Here is an 18,359-nt window from a genome sequence, read left to right on the forward strand (position 1 = left end):
TTCTATTAGGAGAAATGGATTGAGTTTGGTTGGAGGTGGTGTTTTTCCGACCAAAAGGATTGGGTCGGATATAGTTTGTCCGCTTATGTGAAATATCCACCAAAGGAATTTGGGTCGGATATGATTTACCGGTAGGATATTCTATTTAAAAGAGCTGTATTTATTTTTAAATATAAATGTCATGTGGTAATTAAAAGGGAATGTGGCAATTCCATTTTTTATTTAAGGAAAGAAAAAATGAGTTGGTTATTTCCGTCAAAACAACTAATGTCTACAAGAGCATATATATATATATGCGAAAAGTTGGACGAAGATGAGACAAGTGAGCCAAACTTTAAACCGGCATATCTAGATATTTTCGAATAGGTTAAGGCTGGAACCTTTTCCTTTCTTTAATTAGAAGCGGGGATCCCTTGTTTACTGGTAAGAACTTAAAAACCCTAAACCCTAATCATGGGCACCGCAACAGAGAGCGAGAGCATGGATTCCGAAAGCACATCAACACAAGAGGAGACCTTCACAAAGGTTTCGGTATGGGATTTGCCGGACTTGCCAAAGGGGAAGTTGCCTCCTCACATTGAGCTTCAGAGGACTCGCGTTCTCTGTGGTTCTTTAGCTCCTACTAATGTAAAGTTTTGATTTTTCTTGATTAATGATGTTGTGTTGTGATTTTGAGTTTGTTGGTGAAGAATTTTGAGGTTTGTTTACTGTTCTTATGTTTTTTTTTTGTTTGTTGTTTTGGGGGAGTGAAGACAGAGAATGTTAATTATTCAGGCGCTTATGCGGCTATGGGTGTTGATAACAGTGTGCGGTTTGAGCAATTTCGGAATAATTTCAAAGTGGAAATTGTGAGACTTGAGGAGGATGAATTGGAGTTTGATATGATTGGTATTGATCCTTCTCTTGCCAATGCATTTCGCAGAATCCTAATTGCTGAGGTGCTCACTTCTCTCTCCCTCTCTACACAGTTTTTCTGAATTGAATTTTTGGTGTGGTTAGGTTTTGTTTTCCTTTTACTGTTTGTTTTGTGCTTAAAAAACACTTGAAATAAGCCAATTCAAACGGGCTCCTAGTGAAGCGATATGTTCTCCATAGGAAATTCATGAACTTGGTCAACTGTTTGGCTAGCAATGGGAGCTGTGACGTTTCAAAGTTTAAATCTGCACGTTGAAAAAAAATACTTGGATTTTCACATTTTGGAGTAAATTTGTGCTTCTGCTTCAACTTTTTATTTTAGGAAACAGAAACAATTTAACCACTTTCTGATTTTCTTGTTTGCAGAAGCTGAAAGCTTTCAAATTTAACTAAATTTAGCTACTTTTGATAACTATTACTATTTAGTGTTCCTTGTACTTTGATTATTGTATTATTTTGTTGTAGTTACTTTTCTTTTTTGAATGCTTTGTCATGCCTTGTTTAGTATTTTGTCTTGGTTCCTTCACTCCTATTATTTTCTTGAGCCTAGGGTCTATCGGAAACAATGTTTGTACCTTCCAAGGTAGGGGTAAGGTCTGCATAAACACTACCCTCCCGAAACACCACTTGTGGGATTACACTAGTTATGTTGTTGAGGCGATGTAGTAAGATTTCATGAACAATTGATTCTGGGCTACTTTGAGGCGTATTTTCTGCTTATTTATCGACAAGCCATTTTGATTGGACCATATAAACTTGTTGGTTAGTTTAAGACATGAACTCGATGATTTGGACATATTTATTTTATTCCTCATAACATATTCTGGCTTGTGTTGTTCCTCTACTTGATGAATTGTGTCTGGCATTTGAAATGTTGATGATGTTTATTTATTTCCCTTGCTGTCTGGTTGTCGTTCAGCTCCCAACCATGGCTATTGAAAAAGTTCTTATTGCAAACAATACATCCATTATCCAAGATGAAGTACTCGCTCATAGACTTGGTCTCATCCCGATTGAAGTCGATCCAAGGCTGTTCGAGTATATGTCAGGTATTAGATCTTCTTGTAACATCATATCAGTAGTTACTATTGAGTTTCGTTTTAAGCCTCTCCCCCCTTTTCTCAAATAAAGGATTTGCCTCTGATGGGAATTATGATGGCTAATTAACTTGTTCCTCTTTTTTTGGTCAGAAAATGATGTCCCTAATGAAAAGAATACAATTGTTTTCAAACTCCATGCTCGTTGTACAAAAGGCAGTGATCGACTTAGAGGTAATATTATTAGTATGACTATATCATGAAAATTTTCCCATCATTTAGTTCTGCATTTTCTGTTTTTTCATGTGTGGTGCTCCATTTGATTGCCACTACTCATGCAGGCTAATTAATTCTTCAGCATTTCTGTGTTAAATATTGCAGTCTTGTCTAGTGAGCTGAAGTGGTTACCAAATGGCAGTGAATTGATACTAGGAACCGAACATTCAGCATCAAGTTCGAGTGCGAAACCAAAAACTTATACTTCATTCAGCTGTAGTCAGGATACTCGACCAGAATTCTCGAATGAACCAATTGCCCCAAAAGATGCAGATATTATTGTAGCCAAACTTGGACCGGGTCAGGTAGCCCTTGTGTCTTATATATTCTTATTTGCTGCTCCCTGTTGAAAAGGGAAGAAACTTATTAGAGCCAATATTTGAATTGTTGAACATTGTAGTATTGCTGCTTGATCATCAGCACTTTGCTCTTTGTTATTTCACAAACTTGTAGGTGCACTTTTGCTTTTCTATCCTTTTTGGCTTTGCATATTACTAAGTGAAGATTCTTCTAGACAACCATTTGTTATGGAAGTTTTGTTCTAAAATACCTGTATCCCCATTTGACTAAGAATGGCAAAATTGCATCAACACCTTTTGACTTTTTCTATGTAGTGCACTAACTCTTTCTTTGTATTCTTTCTTTGCTTCGAATATTACTAATTGAAGATACCATTAAACACAACCATTTGTTACAAAGTTTTGAAGATCAAATATACTTATATTACCATTTGACTAGTTCCGTAAACATTGTATCAACACGTTTTGACTCTTCCTATGTAGTGCACTCACTCATTCCACCAAATATTGTTTCTAATACATGCTTATCTCTGTTGAACAGAAATTTTACTTCACATATTTGTCTCTTCCTATGGAGCATTTAAGGTGTTTAATTTACTTCTGGAGAACTTTTATGCCTCCTTTGTAGGAAATCGAGCTAGAAGCTCATGCTGTTAAAGGAATGGGTAAGACACATGCAAAGTGGTCTCCTGTGGCTACGGCTTGGTACAGGATGCTTCCCGAGGTGACTATAGATTTTTCACAATATTTGATTTTGTGTATAGAAATTATTACCTTCTGACTATTAGTTTTCAAATTTTAAGTCTTAAAATTGAAGACCCAACATATTTTTGGTAAATGCTTGTTATTGATCTTATTATTTGGGCACTGAAGGTTGTATTATTGCGGGATATTGAAGATGATGAAGCAGAAGCACTTGTGAAGAAGTGTCCGGTTAAGGTGTTCGACATCGAAGATATTGGTAAAGGTATAGCCGCTATAGCGACATTTATCTGTCAGTCCTTGATTTAATTAGGTCACCAATTGCAAATTTAAAAATGCAAAGCTGAAGCGATAATGTTCTTTCCATTGTTTCTAACAAGCATTAATGTATAGGTAAAAAGAGGGCAACTGTTGCTCGACCAAGGGTTTGCACTCTCTGTAGGGAATGCATCAGAGAGGAAGGTTGGGACAAGAATGTAGCGCTGAGACGTGTAAATGATCATTTCATCTGTAAGTATAGCAATAGCAGGGTATTTACTTGGTTGAGTACTGTATGCAGAGATGTCCAAAGTTCTTGGTATCCTTTAAATAGAATAATATCTGTATCTTTGTCCCCTATTATTATCTACTTTCTTGTGAGCTTAAATTCAAGTTTCTTGAGTTTCAATTCGGTTTGGGGTTCTTGAGGTAACTTTGATGAGATAATGATAATAATATATTACTTCATCCAAGAAAATACTGGTAGTAATATATTTAGCATTTTTTACTTTATTCTAGCGGAATAGTTTTGTTTCAGTATGTGATGTTTACTTCTAGTACCAAGAGATTTTAGGGTATTGAGAGTTTAACTTCAATTTACTCATCACTTTGACATTCTGCATATCAAAATGTTAGGTTGAGTATAATATGTTAGCATTTTGATCATATCTAGAAGTGGCAGAGTGAAACAGATTCTTTATGCTTCAGGTTTTCATAGTAACATGAGAAAAATTCATGCATATTTTCAATTGCTGGATGAACACAATTATGTGCTTCTTGGCGATAACTGATTTTCCATTCCTTGGTCCCATTCATCCGATCAAATAGCTCGATCTTCAGAGAAACTTACAATATTTCTTGTGTATTTTCTAGTTACCATAGAATCAACTGGAGCATTGCCACCTGAGGTGCTGTTTACAGAAGCTGTAAAGATTTTAGAAGAAAAATGTGAACGGGTGATAACGGAGCTGTCATGATCAGTCCTAAAGGGTAGTTAGATATGTTATCCTTTCCAGAAAGCCAAAGCAAGAGTTCAGCTTCGTTTCTTATGTGTATGAGACTCTTGTGATCCGGCCCTTCCCTGGACCCTTGCACATAGCGGGAGCTTTAGTGCATCAGGCTGCCCCTTTGTGATAGTCATTCTCTCTTCTCCTACATTCATATTTCTGAAGTTTTGTTTGTCAATTTGTCTTCGGACACATTATAGACGGGAATATGATTGTATTCCTGACTCTGCTGTCTTCGGAAGCACAAGTACACGACATGTTAATTTTAGTGTTTAATTGATGGAGGATGAAGTAAAAATTTAAAAGTTTATAGTTCCTCTTGCTTTAGCTTTGCTCCTTGGAAGAGAAATGGGAAAAAAAAGTAAGGTTGTTATCCTCCTTCGTACATCTCTTCCCCAAAGATTGAACATTCAATAAGATTGTTAAGAAGAGTTATAACTTAGAAAAAAAGTTAGTTTTTCAAAACATTGTTTGGTTATATATTGAATTCATTCTTTAATTAATTTTCAAGATGAGTTTTTCAAGTGAAACATCTTTTTTTTCACTTGTGAAACTTCAACTTAAATAGGGTTTGGACATGAATTAAGTGATGTTTGAACAATTTAGTATATGAAGTTGAACTTTGAAAGATTATATTTGAAAGTTGATTTTGTGTTTGAACATGTGTCAAAAACTACTTTTGCAAGTTTGAAAAGTTCATCTTCAAAAAGTAATCAAAAAAAATATTTCAAATATATAATCAAACAACGTATTAAAAAAAATCTGAAAAAAGGAAAAGATAAAATAATAACACAAGTGAACTAAGAGATAAACTGATATCACGGCCATGATTTGAGTCGTTAAAGTGTGACATGTGAATGAATAATCAGTGGCGTAATTTTTCGTTAGCGATGTCACTTTTTTAAAATGAGAAATATATATATATATATATATAACATCATTAAAAATAATAGTTAGTACTAAAGTGAGAAAGAAGGAAAAAAAACATAAAAAATGTACAAAAAAAAAAAAAAAGGCTATACAAGTTCAAATATGCAACCTAAGCTTTGAAATTCAAAAGCCTAACCAATTGCACTAAACAAACTTTTTTTTTAAGGATTGTCTATCTTGTGGTATATATCTCTTTTATATGCCTTTTCCATTTAATTGTATATATATAAATTTTCTCGAGGAGGCAGTGTAACATGACACCCCATAACCCTTCTTAAATTCACCCTATAAACAACAATAATAATTCACCTAGGGTTAGCCGTCCGAACAAATGCTTCAAGTCATGTTAGCGTGAGTTTGCAACTTACCACATGAGACATGACATGTTTTAATTGAAGGAATGAATGTATACAAAGTGCGGGTGAGTCTTGATAAAAGATACAAGTATTTCCAACACTTCAAAAAGAAAAAATGGCACAACATTACAACCTAAGATTTAATTGGCAATAAATAGTCTATTTTTAATTTTTTTTTGGGCATTTTTTTTTATATCTATTTGGCATTAAATAGCTATATTTCTTTTTCTTGAAAAATGATTTCTTCTTCTGATTTTCTCTCTCGATTTCATTTATTTTATTGTTTTTTTTAATCTCATTATTTGTCAACCGATTTTGCCATCATCAGTCCCAAAACAGTTGCACAACAATAGGGCGTACACTATTTTATATTTAAAAAAATCACGGTATTTTTCAACTCTCCTTCTTTCTTCCATTTTTTTCTCCCTTTTCAAGTTTTAGGATTTCTATTTTTCTTCTCTAAAATATCTCTATTAGAGTTCAATTACAAGAGTAACTTTCCATAATAAGTAACTCAAATCACACTATTTTTTTTTAATTGATTGTCTGCATTTTATTTGAAAAAATGAGGGTTTCTATATTCTTTATTTTGTGGTTGGATGCAAGTTTTTTTTGTTTTTAATTACTTATAAACTAGGTAATTTGTCCGCACTTCGTGTAGTCATAAATAATAATTGCATTGAACTTGCAAATAATTATTTACTATTTCAACATGAATTTGATTATTTATCATTATCACATAACTCAAGAACCTCTAACAAATGAATTATTCAGGAAATACTAAATTATTGGTTCTTTAATCAACATTAAAAGGAAAATAAAGAAGAAAATAAGAATATATATATACAAAGGCATTTCATAAGAAAAAAAACACATTTAAGTTGCATAGATTATACAATTGTGATATCCGTCTTAGGAAAAAAATCAAAAAGTTGTATACAGATTCAAAAAAGAAATTATGCTTGAACATGAAAGCAATTATAACTTTTGAACTTGCGTAATGAATTCCTTCATTTGATAAGTGAGAAACCTCATATCTATGTTAAAATAGATAATATGTAAGCTTATATATAGTACTTTTAAGTTATAGAATTTTATATAGAATATCAAAACATGAATTCTTGGAACTGAGTACAATAATTATTTTTTGCACAATGAATATACCTGCTATATGTGTATAGGTTCAATATAACCGGAGACAATAACTTTGTAGAAACATAAACAACAGAGTTTGAAATATGTACTCAAAAACAATAATTAACATCATAAGCATAAATTAATGACTGTAAAAAAATACCAGGATATGTAAAAATAGAATGAAATAGAAAGAAAAAAATCGAGTCCACTGAATGCGCAGTGTCCCCTTAAGAAAATTATTCCGCTCTAATACTTGAGGTTTAAAGAATTAGATCCTCTTGGGATGGAATGATTTTATTCACCAACGTATTGTACAAGAACAATGGTGTCAATAACCCACTCAACAGGACCAAAATACACGAATATTTAACTGTGCAGAAGAAGAAGAAAAAGTTCAGAATTTTTGTTGTTTTAAAATGAGAGGAAATTCCTCTATTTATAGACAACAAATGATAGTGTGAACAAATTTTTATTGTGCCTTATCGGAAAGGTCACAACTCTTTGAAAAAATCACAACCCTTTGGAAAGGTCACAACCTTTCATAAATGTCACAGCCTTTCATAAAAGTCACAACTCTTCATAAAAGTCACAACTTTTCATGAAAGGAAAAGGCTAGCTTTGGAAATAAATAAATTAAAAGGGAATTCTGGTCTGTGGTGGCGGTAGGTGGGCCTAAGGTTCTCTTTTATATATATATAAATATATATGATTTTTGTGTTTTCTATTATTTTTCAATGGATAAGAATAGTTCATTCTCAAAAGAGAAGATACGTAGGAAATGACAATGTGAAATTCTTGGAGGAAATGATGAACTGAAAATCGATGATGAGTTTGAAAATTGTCAATTATAAATATTAATGGATAATGATTTCATTTTTGAACATTTTCTACCTACAACATCAATTTCAACATATACAAACTCACTTAGGTATTCAAGTCGAAGAAACGTTTGATTTTTATTTACTGTGAAATATGAATTCATATACATTGATGTAAAACTCTATAACAGTCTAATATATATGTCTTCAAACTGAATGTATATGCACTTGAAAGTATGTATACAAACCTGATTTTATTTATCGAAATATTTTATCGAAAGGTATACACATCAATAGGTGCAAAATATACTTATGTATACTAATAATGTATACAAACAAAGTATAAGTAATGTATACATTATAGAGCGAATGTATACTTGATTAAATGTATACGTAATTGCATGTATTCAACAAAATATATGTTTATTTGTAGTAAATTTCAAAGTTCAACACCTACTGAATGTATATATACACATATATTGAATGCTTAATACTAAGTTTAGATCATTGCAACTGAATACACAAACAAGATATGAAAATAAATTTTGTATACATTATAGTGCAACCATATACCTTATCAAATATATTTTAACTGAATATATGAACTGAATATTTGAGGGAATGACATAACAAATCCACTCTCATTTAAGTAAAAGATCCTTGTACCTGACGGTAACAATCTAAGAGATAATTATGCACATCCAGGACCTCATGAAAGTAAAATTATAACAGAAGGATCGAGGTTGGGGATAGAAGCCTAAGACAATCACATGAATTTCTCAGAGAATTATCCACCAGGGGGATAATTCTTCCATGGACCGAACTCCCTTTCTATCACCTTCACCCAAATAATCAAAGGTGACAATTGGGAACAAACAACCCACTAGTCTTGTTGATCTACGTCCCAACTTCCGACCCTTCAAGTAGTATTCACACCCTACTTCACACCAACCACAAATCGAACAAGACATAACTCATTTTCCATCGATGACATTCCAACAAGGAATTCACCCAAAGATTTATGTTCTCAATTCCATGAAATGCTAATTGTAATTATTCAACAAAAAAAAAAAATTTGAAAAAATCCTCATGGCATCTCATTAAAATGCATATTTACAAATAGGATATCATGAAGTTGAGAACATAAATCTTTAGGAGAATTCTTAGTTGAAATGTTATCGATGGAATATGAGTTAATTCTTGTTCAATTTGTGGTTGGTGTGAAGGTGTGGTGTGAGTATTGCTCGAAGAGTCGGAACTTGGGACGTGTATCGGCGAGACTAGTGGGTTGTTTGTTCCCATTACTGTCACCCCTGTTTGCTGGGGGTGATAGTAATGGAGTTCTACCCATGGGAGAATTGTAGGAATGGTCCCCCCATTAGGTAAAAATTAGATTCTCCACGGGTGGGTAATTCCCTGGAAAACTCATGTGGTTGTCGTAGGTTTCTATCTTCATCCTCATCCCTTCTGTTATAATTTGAGCCAGGTACACAGGGTCTTGAATGTTGTTAGTTATTTCTTGATTGTTATCCATATTTAGTGAATGGCTGGAGACAGTGGCGGAGCTAGAAATTTCGTCAAGGGTGTTCAACCTTTAAAAATTTCAGTGACGGAGCACAAAAATTTCTGAGTTTTTTTGTTTAAAAAGTGATTTGTATTATAAATACAGCTAGAGGGAATTGAACTCCAGACCTCCATGAGGTGAACGAGTGAGCCTACCACTGGACCATCTGCCTTTGCTTTTTCAAAGAGTGTTCAATTAATAAATATCCACCTATTAGACTCTATTTTGCCTACCCTTTCCGACGAAGGGTGTTCATCTGACCACCCTTACTAGGCTGTAGCTCCGCCCCTGGCTGGAGAGCCCCATCTACTACAACGATTGGGGTGTTTGATCAACGGAACGGGGAATGGTATTACTAAATATTAGCGATTAAGGTATTGGTTGTGATGATGGTGATAGTGGGGTGGTAGAGCGGGATGAGATTGAATGCCAACAACGGCCCGGTGGTAGATGAGGCATGATTTGTAAGTAGAAATGTTGTTTCTTGTATGTGTGATTTGTTTGTTTTCCTTCTTATAATTGAGTGGAGAAAGATGTGAGTGTTTGTTTATAGTTATAGCTTTTATATCTGAACTATATTTGTCTCTTTCAAACTATAATAATAAGATTGGTCAAGATATTTTATTATTGGTCAACTTTACAATAGCAGGCTCATTCATATTGGTCAACTTTACAATAATGAAGCCCCTTAAATTTGTCAATATATTTCATTTAGATATCCAAATTAAGTCATATTCTAATTGAATATCCAACTCTAATAAAGCGTTCAAATTAGATATTTTTTTGTTCAAATTTTGATTATATCTTTTGAGTGTGTGTTTTCACTTGCCTATTATGTAGTTAAATTAATAATATAAAATATTTCATCTCTTATAATAATACAAATTCACCTCAATAATCATATTACACCTTATTTTCCAAATAATTTAGAAGAAAATTTTAATTAATATACCAAATTTAGGAACATATCTTTCAAAGATTAAAATGATATTAGATCAGAAAAAAGGCCAAGTGCAATAACTCAACAATGACCCTTTTTGTATTTAGTTTATAATTATTTCTTGTAACTTCTTATGCCAAATTTAGAAACAGATTAGTCTAAGATTATAGTAATCTTGAATCAGAAAAAAAGACTATGTCTAATGACTCAACAGTGACTGATCTTTTGTGTTTAATTTACAAATTTTCTTATGCCAAATTTAAAAATAGATTAGTCAAAGATTACAGTGACCTTGAATCAGGAAAAAAAAGAGCTAAGTGCAATCACTTAGCACCAACTCTTTTGTGTTTAATTTACAAACATTTCTGATAGCTTCTTTTATTACACTAATTGTATTCTCAAGTTTCAAAAAATTGCAAAAAAAACTCCTCTAAATTGTTGCTTTTCTCTATCTTAAATAAATATTCTCACTAATTCAATAACAAGATTTGAATTAATGTGGTTGTATAGTAAATTTAAGTTTCATCAATGATTTACTACCTATGCTAATGATTAATATTCTCAAACACATTTGAGCTTTGCACATTTTAAATTGAAGCAATTAATAATGAATTTCTCTATGTGTTATATTTCACAAGTTGTTGTTTATTAGAATACATGAGATATTTATTATTATTATTTAAATGTGTTTATTTTACATCAAAGTAATATATACTTTAAATTATATGTGTCACACGCTGAGTTGATCCTCTCCCGCTCTCACTTGCCGTGTGTATAGGTAAAAATTGATGGTTGAGATTTATTTACCGTCAAAAGGTTAAAAAAGAGAAATAATTTTAACCGAAAGGAAGAGAAAATTTGATGGCAGCAACTTCGAAAAAAACATTCTGCCACATGATTTATTTGTAAAGCAACAAACTTTCTATACAATAATTAAATAGTCAGGAAATTAATAACTTAAATTAATTTTATATTAAAAAATATGAATAAAAGAAGGATTTGTAAATGACACATTTATTTTTGTATAATAATAAGTAATAAATAAATAGGAAAAAATATAAAAAGTTGAGAAAAAAAGATTAATAAATTTTTTTACCAAAGAAAAGTGTCACGCCACTTTTCTTTTATTAAGCTTTATATCATATAAAATAAAGATTAGCTTGAAAAGAATTCTCTCTTAAGTTCAAGAGTTTAGAAAGACTTTTAGAATGGAAAGTAGTTCATACTTCCTTAGAAGAATATAAGCTAGAACAATCTTATGTACGAGTCTCAGTCATTATATCGATATCAAATTTGACTTATTTCTTTCTTCATATAGTAAAGAGGAAATTTTGCAAATAACATTAAAACAAATTTGATTAGGCTCTATAGCTATACTTTGCTAATTATGATTCGTAGTTATATGTTAGAAGGAGGAGGGATGCGAGCGAGATTGAGAGAGGCGAGCGAGAGAGGGCATAGAGTAGAGAGAGTTGAATTGTAGATGTATATCTGTCAGATAATTGTATATATGTAGCTGGTATACATATGTACTTGTATATTTGGTGAGCGAGTTTAGGAGAGGGAGGAGAGAGGCGAGTGAAATTGGGAGAGGTATGATTTAGAAATCATAAATTAAAATTTTTAACTTCCCTCTAAATACTCGAACATGAGATATCTAATTGAAGATGAAGAGGTACTTATTGCTCACTCCGTATATTATTTAACCCATGTTTGATGTCCTATTACAATCTAAAAGATAGGTAGCATACATGCTATTGATACTAAGACAACAGACCTAAACATAACAGTGGATGGAAATCTTCCCTTGTCACTGCGGAAAAAGAGTGCTTCATACACTGGCACATTCACTATAACTATTAATCCACATAGAATCACATGTGACACAACATTTCCCACTTCTTGTAGTGTTGCAGCCATTACAAGTTTCTTCATTCCCCAAATGAAACTAATTAGATTAAGCAATGCAAGTGTGGCTGTGATTGTGAACATAGCTGATGAGTTGCCAAACTCCATCATCTCTTGCTCGTATCTCCTCTGTACATCGTCGTCTACTACCTTTGTCGTGAGGGCAAATGCTGTCTGAGAGAAGCCTAATTGCTTAATCACTGCATCTATGAACGCGAAGAAGTATGAAGTTGTCCTTCGAATCAACAACATCCTTTGCAAGTTCCACCATGACTTAGGTGTGTCACCACAGCTAATGGACTCAGCCAAGGAATACACAAACTTGGCGATGAAAACATACGCAAAAGGCAAGAACCATAGACTTGACACCTGCAATATAATTAGTGATGAAGACATCATTAAGTAAATAAAAGGTGATGGTCATGAAAAAAGTATAGTTTAAGTTTTTAGATAAGATGGTCACGTAAGTTGATTTACCTCTGGGAATAAGGGGATACCATGAAGCAGAGAAAGAGAAGTAACCAACACATAAGTTAGTGTGGGAACAGATAGAGGGGCCCAAAGAAGATATATGCAATATCCCATTTGGGCACCAAATCTGATTTTGCCATGACCATATATGAAGGGACAATATTTGGATATGAAAATCTGAAACATGCCTTCTGACCATCTCTTATGTTGAACAAGAGCAACATCTAAGATTGTTGGAGCAACACCTAAAAAAGCAGGTTTACTTGGATTATAGTATATTGATTTCCATCCTCTGCATTGGATTGCTAATCCTGTGATTATATCTTCCACAGGAAATCCATACAACAGCCCCATCTGGACAAAAATAATCAAACATATGTTCTCAGAGCTCGAACTCGAAACATCTATCAAAACAGGATGAATGTTTTAACATTCCACTACACCCTTTGACGGTATCTAGGAATTAGTACCTGTTTTCCCCATTGAGTCCCCTCTTCATAGTTACAATTTGCAACAACTTTCGATGCTTCCTCTAATTCTTCCACAGTTTTATAGGTGGATTTTTCTTGCAGCTTGTTATTCCATTCAAAAGTTTGATCCTCAGAAAATATTCGACCACAAAGACTTTCCCTTCTGTGTAAACACCCTGTGCCACAGTACAAAGCTGCTCCATAACCTCCCATACCAGCAAGTTCAATCTACATGTCGAGATTCGAAGTTTATAAATTGTCTTATATATACAAAAAAATTGTTAAAAGAGGGTTGTCAAAGAATCATTTCTACAACTTACCCCATGAGTAACTCGAGCTACATTTCCATAAATATCATTTTTAGTTGCATTATTGTAACGTTGAGGATACTGAACATAGGCTACCTTGTACCCTTGCTTTTCATCCATGAAGAAGCACAATGATTCTCTTATTGCATCTGGATCGTTCGAGTACATGTCACAATCCAAGTTAAGAATGATAGGTGCATTACTTATTTGTGACGAAACTCGTATCTACACACAAAAACAAATTTATACTGTTAAAAAGATCGAGCTAAGAAATTACTAATAATAAGTTTCATAGCTTAATTTACCAATGAGTTCATTGATCCAGCCTTGAAGTTATGTGGCCAATTTGGTTTTTTCTCTCGTGACATATAGACAAGCGTTGGCAGTCGATTTCCATCCATGTCGACCATGTTATGATCTCTTCCATCTATTAAAATCTGAAAAGATACAAATTACATGTCTCTTTTTTGTTTTCTGTTCATTTTCGACGTTAATTAATAACTGTTGTAGTAACAATAGCATATATAATGTACCTGAACAATTGAGTGGTGATCTTGTTTTGTAACTTTAGTGTTCCATTCTGAGAACCCTTTGTGCTGAGCCTTAATTTCATTGGGAATGCTACCATTTTCTATGGAGGCTTCAATCCTGCTTTTCATATCTTCATATAATTTCTGAAGAAAGTTACACATCAGTTTAGATGAACTAAGATATGACTCATTTGTTAATTTGAACTCGAAATGACTCATCAAATTGTCGTGTCAAAACTCTACAGTATTAAACTTCCTTCGACTAGTTCATGTGTTTACTATTTTGAACCCCTAGTCAAATTATTTTGGCTCTGCCACTGATTGAGTCATGACTTATTTGTTACCTCTTCTCAATCTCAAGTTCTCACCTTGATATTGAACCATTCTTGTGCAAAAACTTTGTCATTTAAATTGGAGGCATCATGTTGAAAATAGGCAGCAGGGGACCTAGGCTCCACATTGAATCTCTTGCAGAAAGGTATCCAATATTTAGAGAATTGAGAGGCTTCAAGAAGAGCATAAAATGTATATTGTGAACCCCCATCATCAGAAAGGTAAATACTCAACTTTTGAGTAGGGTAATTGTATGACATGACTGATAATATTGTGTTAATCACCATTGTTAGAGGTTCCATTAATGGATCTGCTGTACAAACGAATATGTCTACGTCTGGCAAATTCTCGTCATATCTGCAAACAACTTGTCAAAGTCAGGAGTCGGTGTAGTTATGAGTAATACATTAATCAGTTATGAGGATATTTATGTATTGTTTCATGCAGAAATTCGTTATACATGATTTAGTTATTCCATTTTTTATCATGTACTATAAAACTATACATTAATTCTCTTATAACTTATATAGATATTAGTTATGAATATTTCTAAATTTCAAACAGAACACCATATTAATTTTATATATAGTCCTAACTAATTACCAAAATGGTACTATTACTTATGCTCTCCTAACCAGCTACCAAACAATCCCTTGGGTTCAACCAAAACACAATATTTTCTGATGATATATATATATACTAAACAAGTATTCTCTATTTCAATTTAAGTAGGCGTTTGGTCATGCGATACCATATCACGGTATGAAATTATGAGATGAAATTAGCATTTGGACATGCGATTTTACGCTGATTTCATCTCATGATTCCATATCATGAGATGTGATTCCATTATCTCCAAGTACCATGATATAGAATTCCATATCATGATTTGAGATAATTTTAATACAAAAATTGATCCACAAATTTATTTGTTAAAACAACCCCACATTTATATCTACTAACCATTTATTTTATATGTAAATAAAATTTATAACGACATCATTACTTTTTAAAATATTATTATTCTCATCGACATAAAATTTATTAATTATTCTCACCAACATATAGTCACTTTAACTCACACCAACCGATTGTTGAGTAATATTAAAGACTAATACACTACAATTTATGTTCAATTTTTTTATTGAATTAAAGTTAGATGAAACAGTTACTTAAGTGGAGAACAAATAACAATGTAATAATAATTCTATATTATGATATCATATCATGATTCGATACCATATTGCATGGCCAAACATGCAGTGTCTTAGTTTAACTATACATGAAATTTAAGAAATAAAGAGTTTTTTTGTAGTATCTTGTGAATATTATGATTTTAAACTTGCCATGTAGAATTTTAGAATTGAAAAACTTAATAGATATACAAAAAAGGGCCAAAATACCCTGGACTATCTAAAAAGATTTAAATATGCTCCTCATTCACCTATTGAGTTAAAAAACAGTCCACCTTTTTTATTCATTTTTACATAGCAAGGCAAATATATGTTATGTATTTAATATATATATATAATTTCCAGCTATAATATCTATTTAATAACTATTTTTCAATTTAAAATTGTATCTTTCAATTAGTGTCTTTCTAGGCTTAATTTTAGGCATTGTATTTATCAATTATCTATCTTTACTCTTTTCTCTCTCCAAATTAGTGTATAACCCCAAATTAACACATTTTTCCTCTTTCATGAATAATTAATTTTCTTCTTCTTTTCTTCCATGGGCGATTCTTTCGAATTCTTTTCAAATTCAAATTTAATGATGATGTGCTTCCTCTCCCTTTTTCCATAAAACATCATTAACATTGGATCAAGATGATTTACGAAACTTTATTCTAAACCTTGAGAGAAAGCTTTGAAGCTTAATTTCAAAATTACGAATTCAAGAAATTGTTACTAAAATTAATGGGTGATGTTTCGAAAGACTATATAATACGAGGAGTTCATATCTTGAATTTGAGGGATTCTTGGTGCAAATTTGAGGCAAATTTGGGAACTTTTCAAGGAATCAAACGCCACATATATGCATTCTATTCATATATTAATGTACTTGTATCTACATTGTATTCATGACTTGAGTGTATTCGTTTCACTATTATTGTATCACATGTATTTGTTTGTATCTGATATTGATTACACATTTGTATCAATGAATCAAAGTGTATCTCTTCTTTGTTATTCATTTTGTATCAATGCATTGTGTATCTTGCAACTTGTTATAAATTTGTATCAATGTATTCAAGCTCATTAGTTCCTTATTTTATATTTGTATCATGTATTTGAGTATATTTTTGTTCACTATTATATATTTGTATCAATGTATTTGAGTATTTCTATAGGGTATTCATCACCAGAATGCATTTATATCAATGTCATACCAAATGCATTCAAGTAAAACACGCTATAGCAAAAAAATTATGTATCAATATCGTACACGTAATAGTTAGTGATACAACAAAATCAATGAAGATTTAAAGATCTTGTTGTGCAATTTCTTTGTTTATTATGGAAAAAATATTATGAGATTTCATAGTTCCATTGATTAGGGAAGATTGAGATATTATGTTAAATTTCCTTTCTTAAAAGATATTGCTACACAATTAATACACTGCATTAAATATTGTATTTGTATGCGGAGTAGCTACCTAAAAACAACATATGTATACTAGAATACAACTAACAAACACAGTGAATACATTAAGATACAACAGGATAGTTAATTAAAAGTTAGTTACAACTAGTAATTATCTTACTTATAGCTACTAAACTTTGTTAAGGCCTAAACTATAGTCATTTCTATAAGTTCCCCTTAAAAGATCCACCAGGAATAAAACATAGGATCAATTTCTCTCTCCCCCTTAAACTAATACTTTTCATTTAATGAAATTTGTAATAATAGAGGTCACTTGTAGATAATTAAGCTAGTGGTAGTTCAAATGCATTAAAAAAGTCTTCTACTCTATACAACATATGGATCTTACAATCAACCAACATTTTGACTCGACTATGAAAAACTTCAAATACACACAAAAGTAATGTAGAGCCTGTTTGGATTGCTTAAAAGTTGGTCAAATTTACTTTCAATTTATTTTTAGCTTTCGAGAGTGTTTGACGAAGTTAAAAATAACTTAAAATAAATTTAAAATAACTTTTAAAAAGTTAAAAGTAACTACTCCCCTACATTTCATTTTAACTTAAAAATTACTAATATTTGACTTTTAAAAAGCTACTTTTTTTAAAGCTAAAGTCAATAATGCTCGTAATGTAGTGGGAACGGTAAGTTAGATTAGGCATGTTAACTTCAAATATGATATGCATCTCATTAGATTTTAACTTCAAATCTAAAGGAAATAAATTCAAAATTTAAAGTTGATGAATTCAAACTATATGATTCTTATCGTTAAATTCATTAACTTTTAAACTTTCAAATTCAAAATATTAATATTTATTGAAATCTTAACCAATTACCAAAACAATATTACTTATGTAAGATACAATATACATGTATGATATTTCTTCTAACCAACTACCAAACAACCACTTATTCTCTTCATTTCAATTGAAGTGTCATAATTTGATCGTGCATAGAGTTTAAGAAATAAAAAGAAATTTTGTAGTCTCAAATTAAAAATGTGTGTAACATTTTGAATATTATGAATTTAAACACGTCATGTATAATATTAGAATTGAAAAACTTATTAAATATAGAAAGATATACTTTTTTTTATACAAATTAAAGAGAAAAGTAAGACACTTAGGGTGTGTTTGGTATGAAGAAAATGTTTTCTTGGAAAACAAATGAATTTCTAACTTGTTATGTTTGGTTGGTGAGTAAAAAATATTTTTTAATGTTTGGTTGGTGAATGAAAAATATTTTTCAGAAAATATCGAAAAAAAAATTGATCCAACAATCAACCCCGATAATTGATCTAGGACCCGACCCCGATACCCAAACTAGGACAAGATCCCGATGACAATTCCAAAATCTGACCCTAAGCTCTGACCCAGTCGAACCCAAGAATTTTTTTTAAAAAAAAAAAAAATTGACGAGGTCGCGCGGGGGGGGGGGGGGGGGGGGGGGGGGGG

The 18,359-nt window shown here is 32.0% G+C and overlaps 2 protein-coding genes across 2 annotated transcripts in view; one reads left to right on the forward strand and one right to left on the reverse strand.

Moving 5' to 3' along the window:
• The first annotated feature begins 390 nt into the window (after positions 1–390).
• On the forward strand, positions 391–4,792 carry LOC125863025 (uncharacterized). Its single transcript, XM_049543163.1, has 9 exons — positions 391–627; positions 753–938; positions 1,835–1,964; positions 2,106–2,186; positions 2,334–2,533; positions 3,156–3,251; positions 3,401–3,494; positions 3,623–3,739; positions 4,361–4,792. Exons 1-9 carry the CDS (start codon positions 454–456, stop codon positions 4,462–4,464), a joined length of 1,182 nt encoding a protein of 393 aa, XP_049399120.1. The 5' UTR covers positions 391–453; the 3' UTR covers positions 4,465–4,792.
• A 7,121-nt stretch (positions 4,793–11,913) lies between these two features.
• Positions 11,914–18,359, reverse strand: part of LOC125863054 (cellulose synthase-like protein E6) — a 7,470-nt gene continuing 1,024 nt past the window's right edge. Inside the window, exons 2-8 of the mRNA XM_049543196.1 lie at positions 14,295–14,616; positions 13,930–14,070; positions 13,702–13,833; positions 13,409–13,621; positions 13,089–13,316; positions 12,625–12,972; positions 11,914–12,516 (exon numbers count right to left, since the gene is read on the reverse strand). Of these exons, the coding sequence (XP_049399153.1) occupies positions 11,971–12,516; positions 12,625–12,972; positions 13,089–13,316; positions 13,409–13,621; positions 13,702–13,833; positions 13,930–14,070; positions 14,295–14,616 (1,930 nt within the window). The 3' untranslated portion in view covers positions 11,914–11,970. The remainder of the gene's footprint in view (positions 12,517–12,624; positions 12,973–13,088; positions 13,317–13,408; positions 13,622–13,701; positions 13,834–13,929; positions 14,071–14,294; positions 14,617–18,359) is intronic.

This window comes from Solanum stenotomum, chromosome 4 (assembly GCF_019186545.1).
Source record: "Solanum stenotomum isolate F172 chromosome 4, ASM1918654v1, whole genome shotgun sequence".
In the NCBI taxonomy this organism is placed as follows: domain Eukaryota; kingdom Viridiplantae; phylum Streptophyta; class Magnoliopsida; order Solanales; family Solanaceae; genus Solanum; species Solanum stenotomum.

Bases quoted from the DNA above. Each gene is read 5' to 3' on its own strand.
- LOC125863025 (XM_049543163.1), top strand. From the start codon at position 454: ATGGGCACCGCAACAGAGAGCGAGAGCATGGATTCCGAAAGCACATCA. The intron at 628-752 runs GTAAAGTTTTGA...GGGGGAGTGAAG, and splicing joins GTTCTTTAGCTCCTACTAAT to ACAGAGAATGTTAATTATTC. The intron at 3,740-4,360 runs GTAAGTATAGCA...TGTATTTTCTAG, and splicing joins TGTAAATGATCATTTCATCT to TTACCATAGAATCAACTGGA.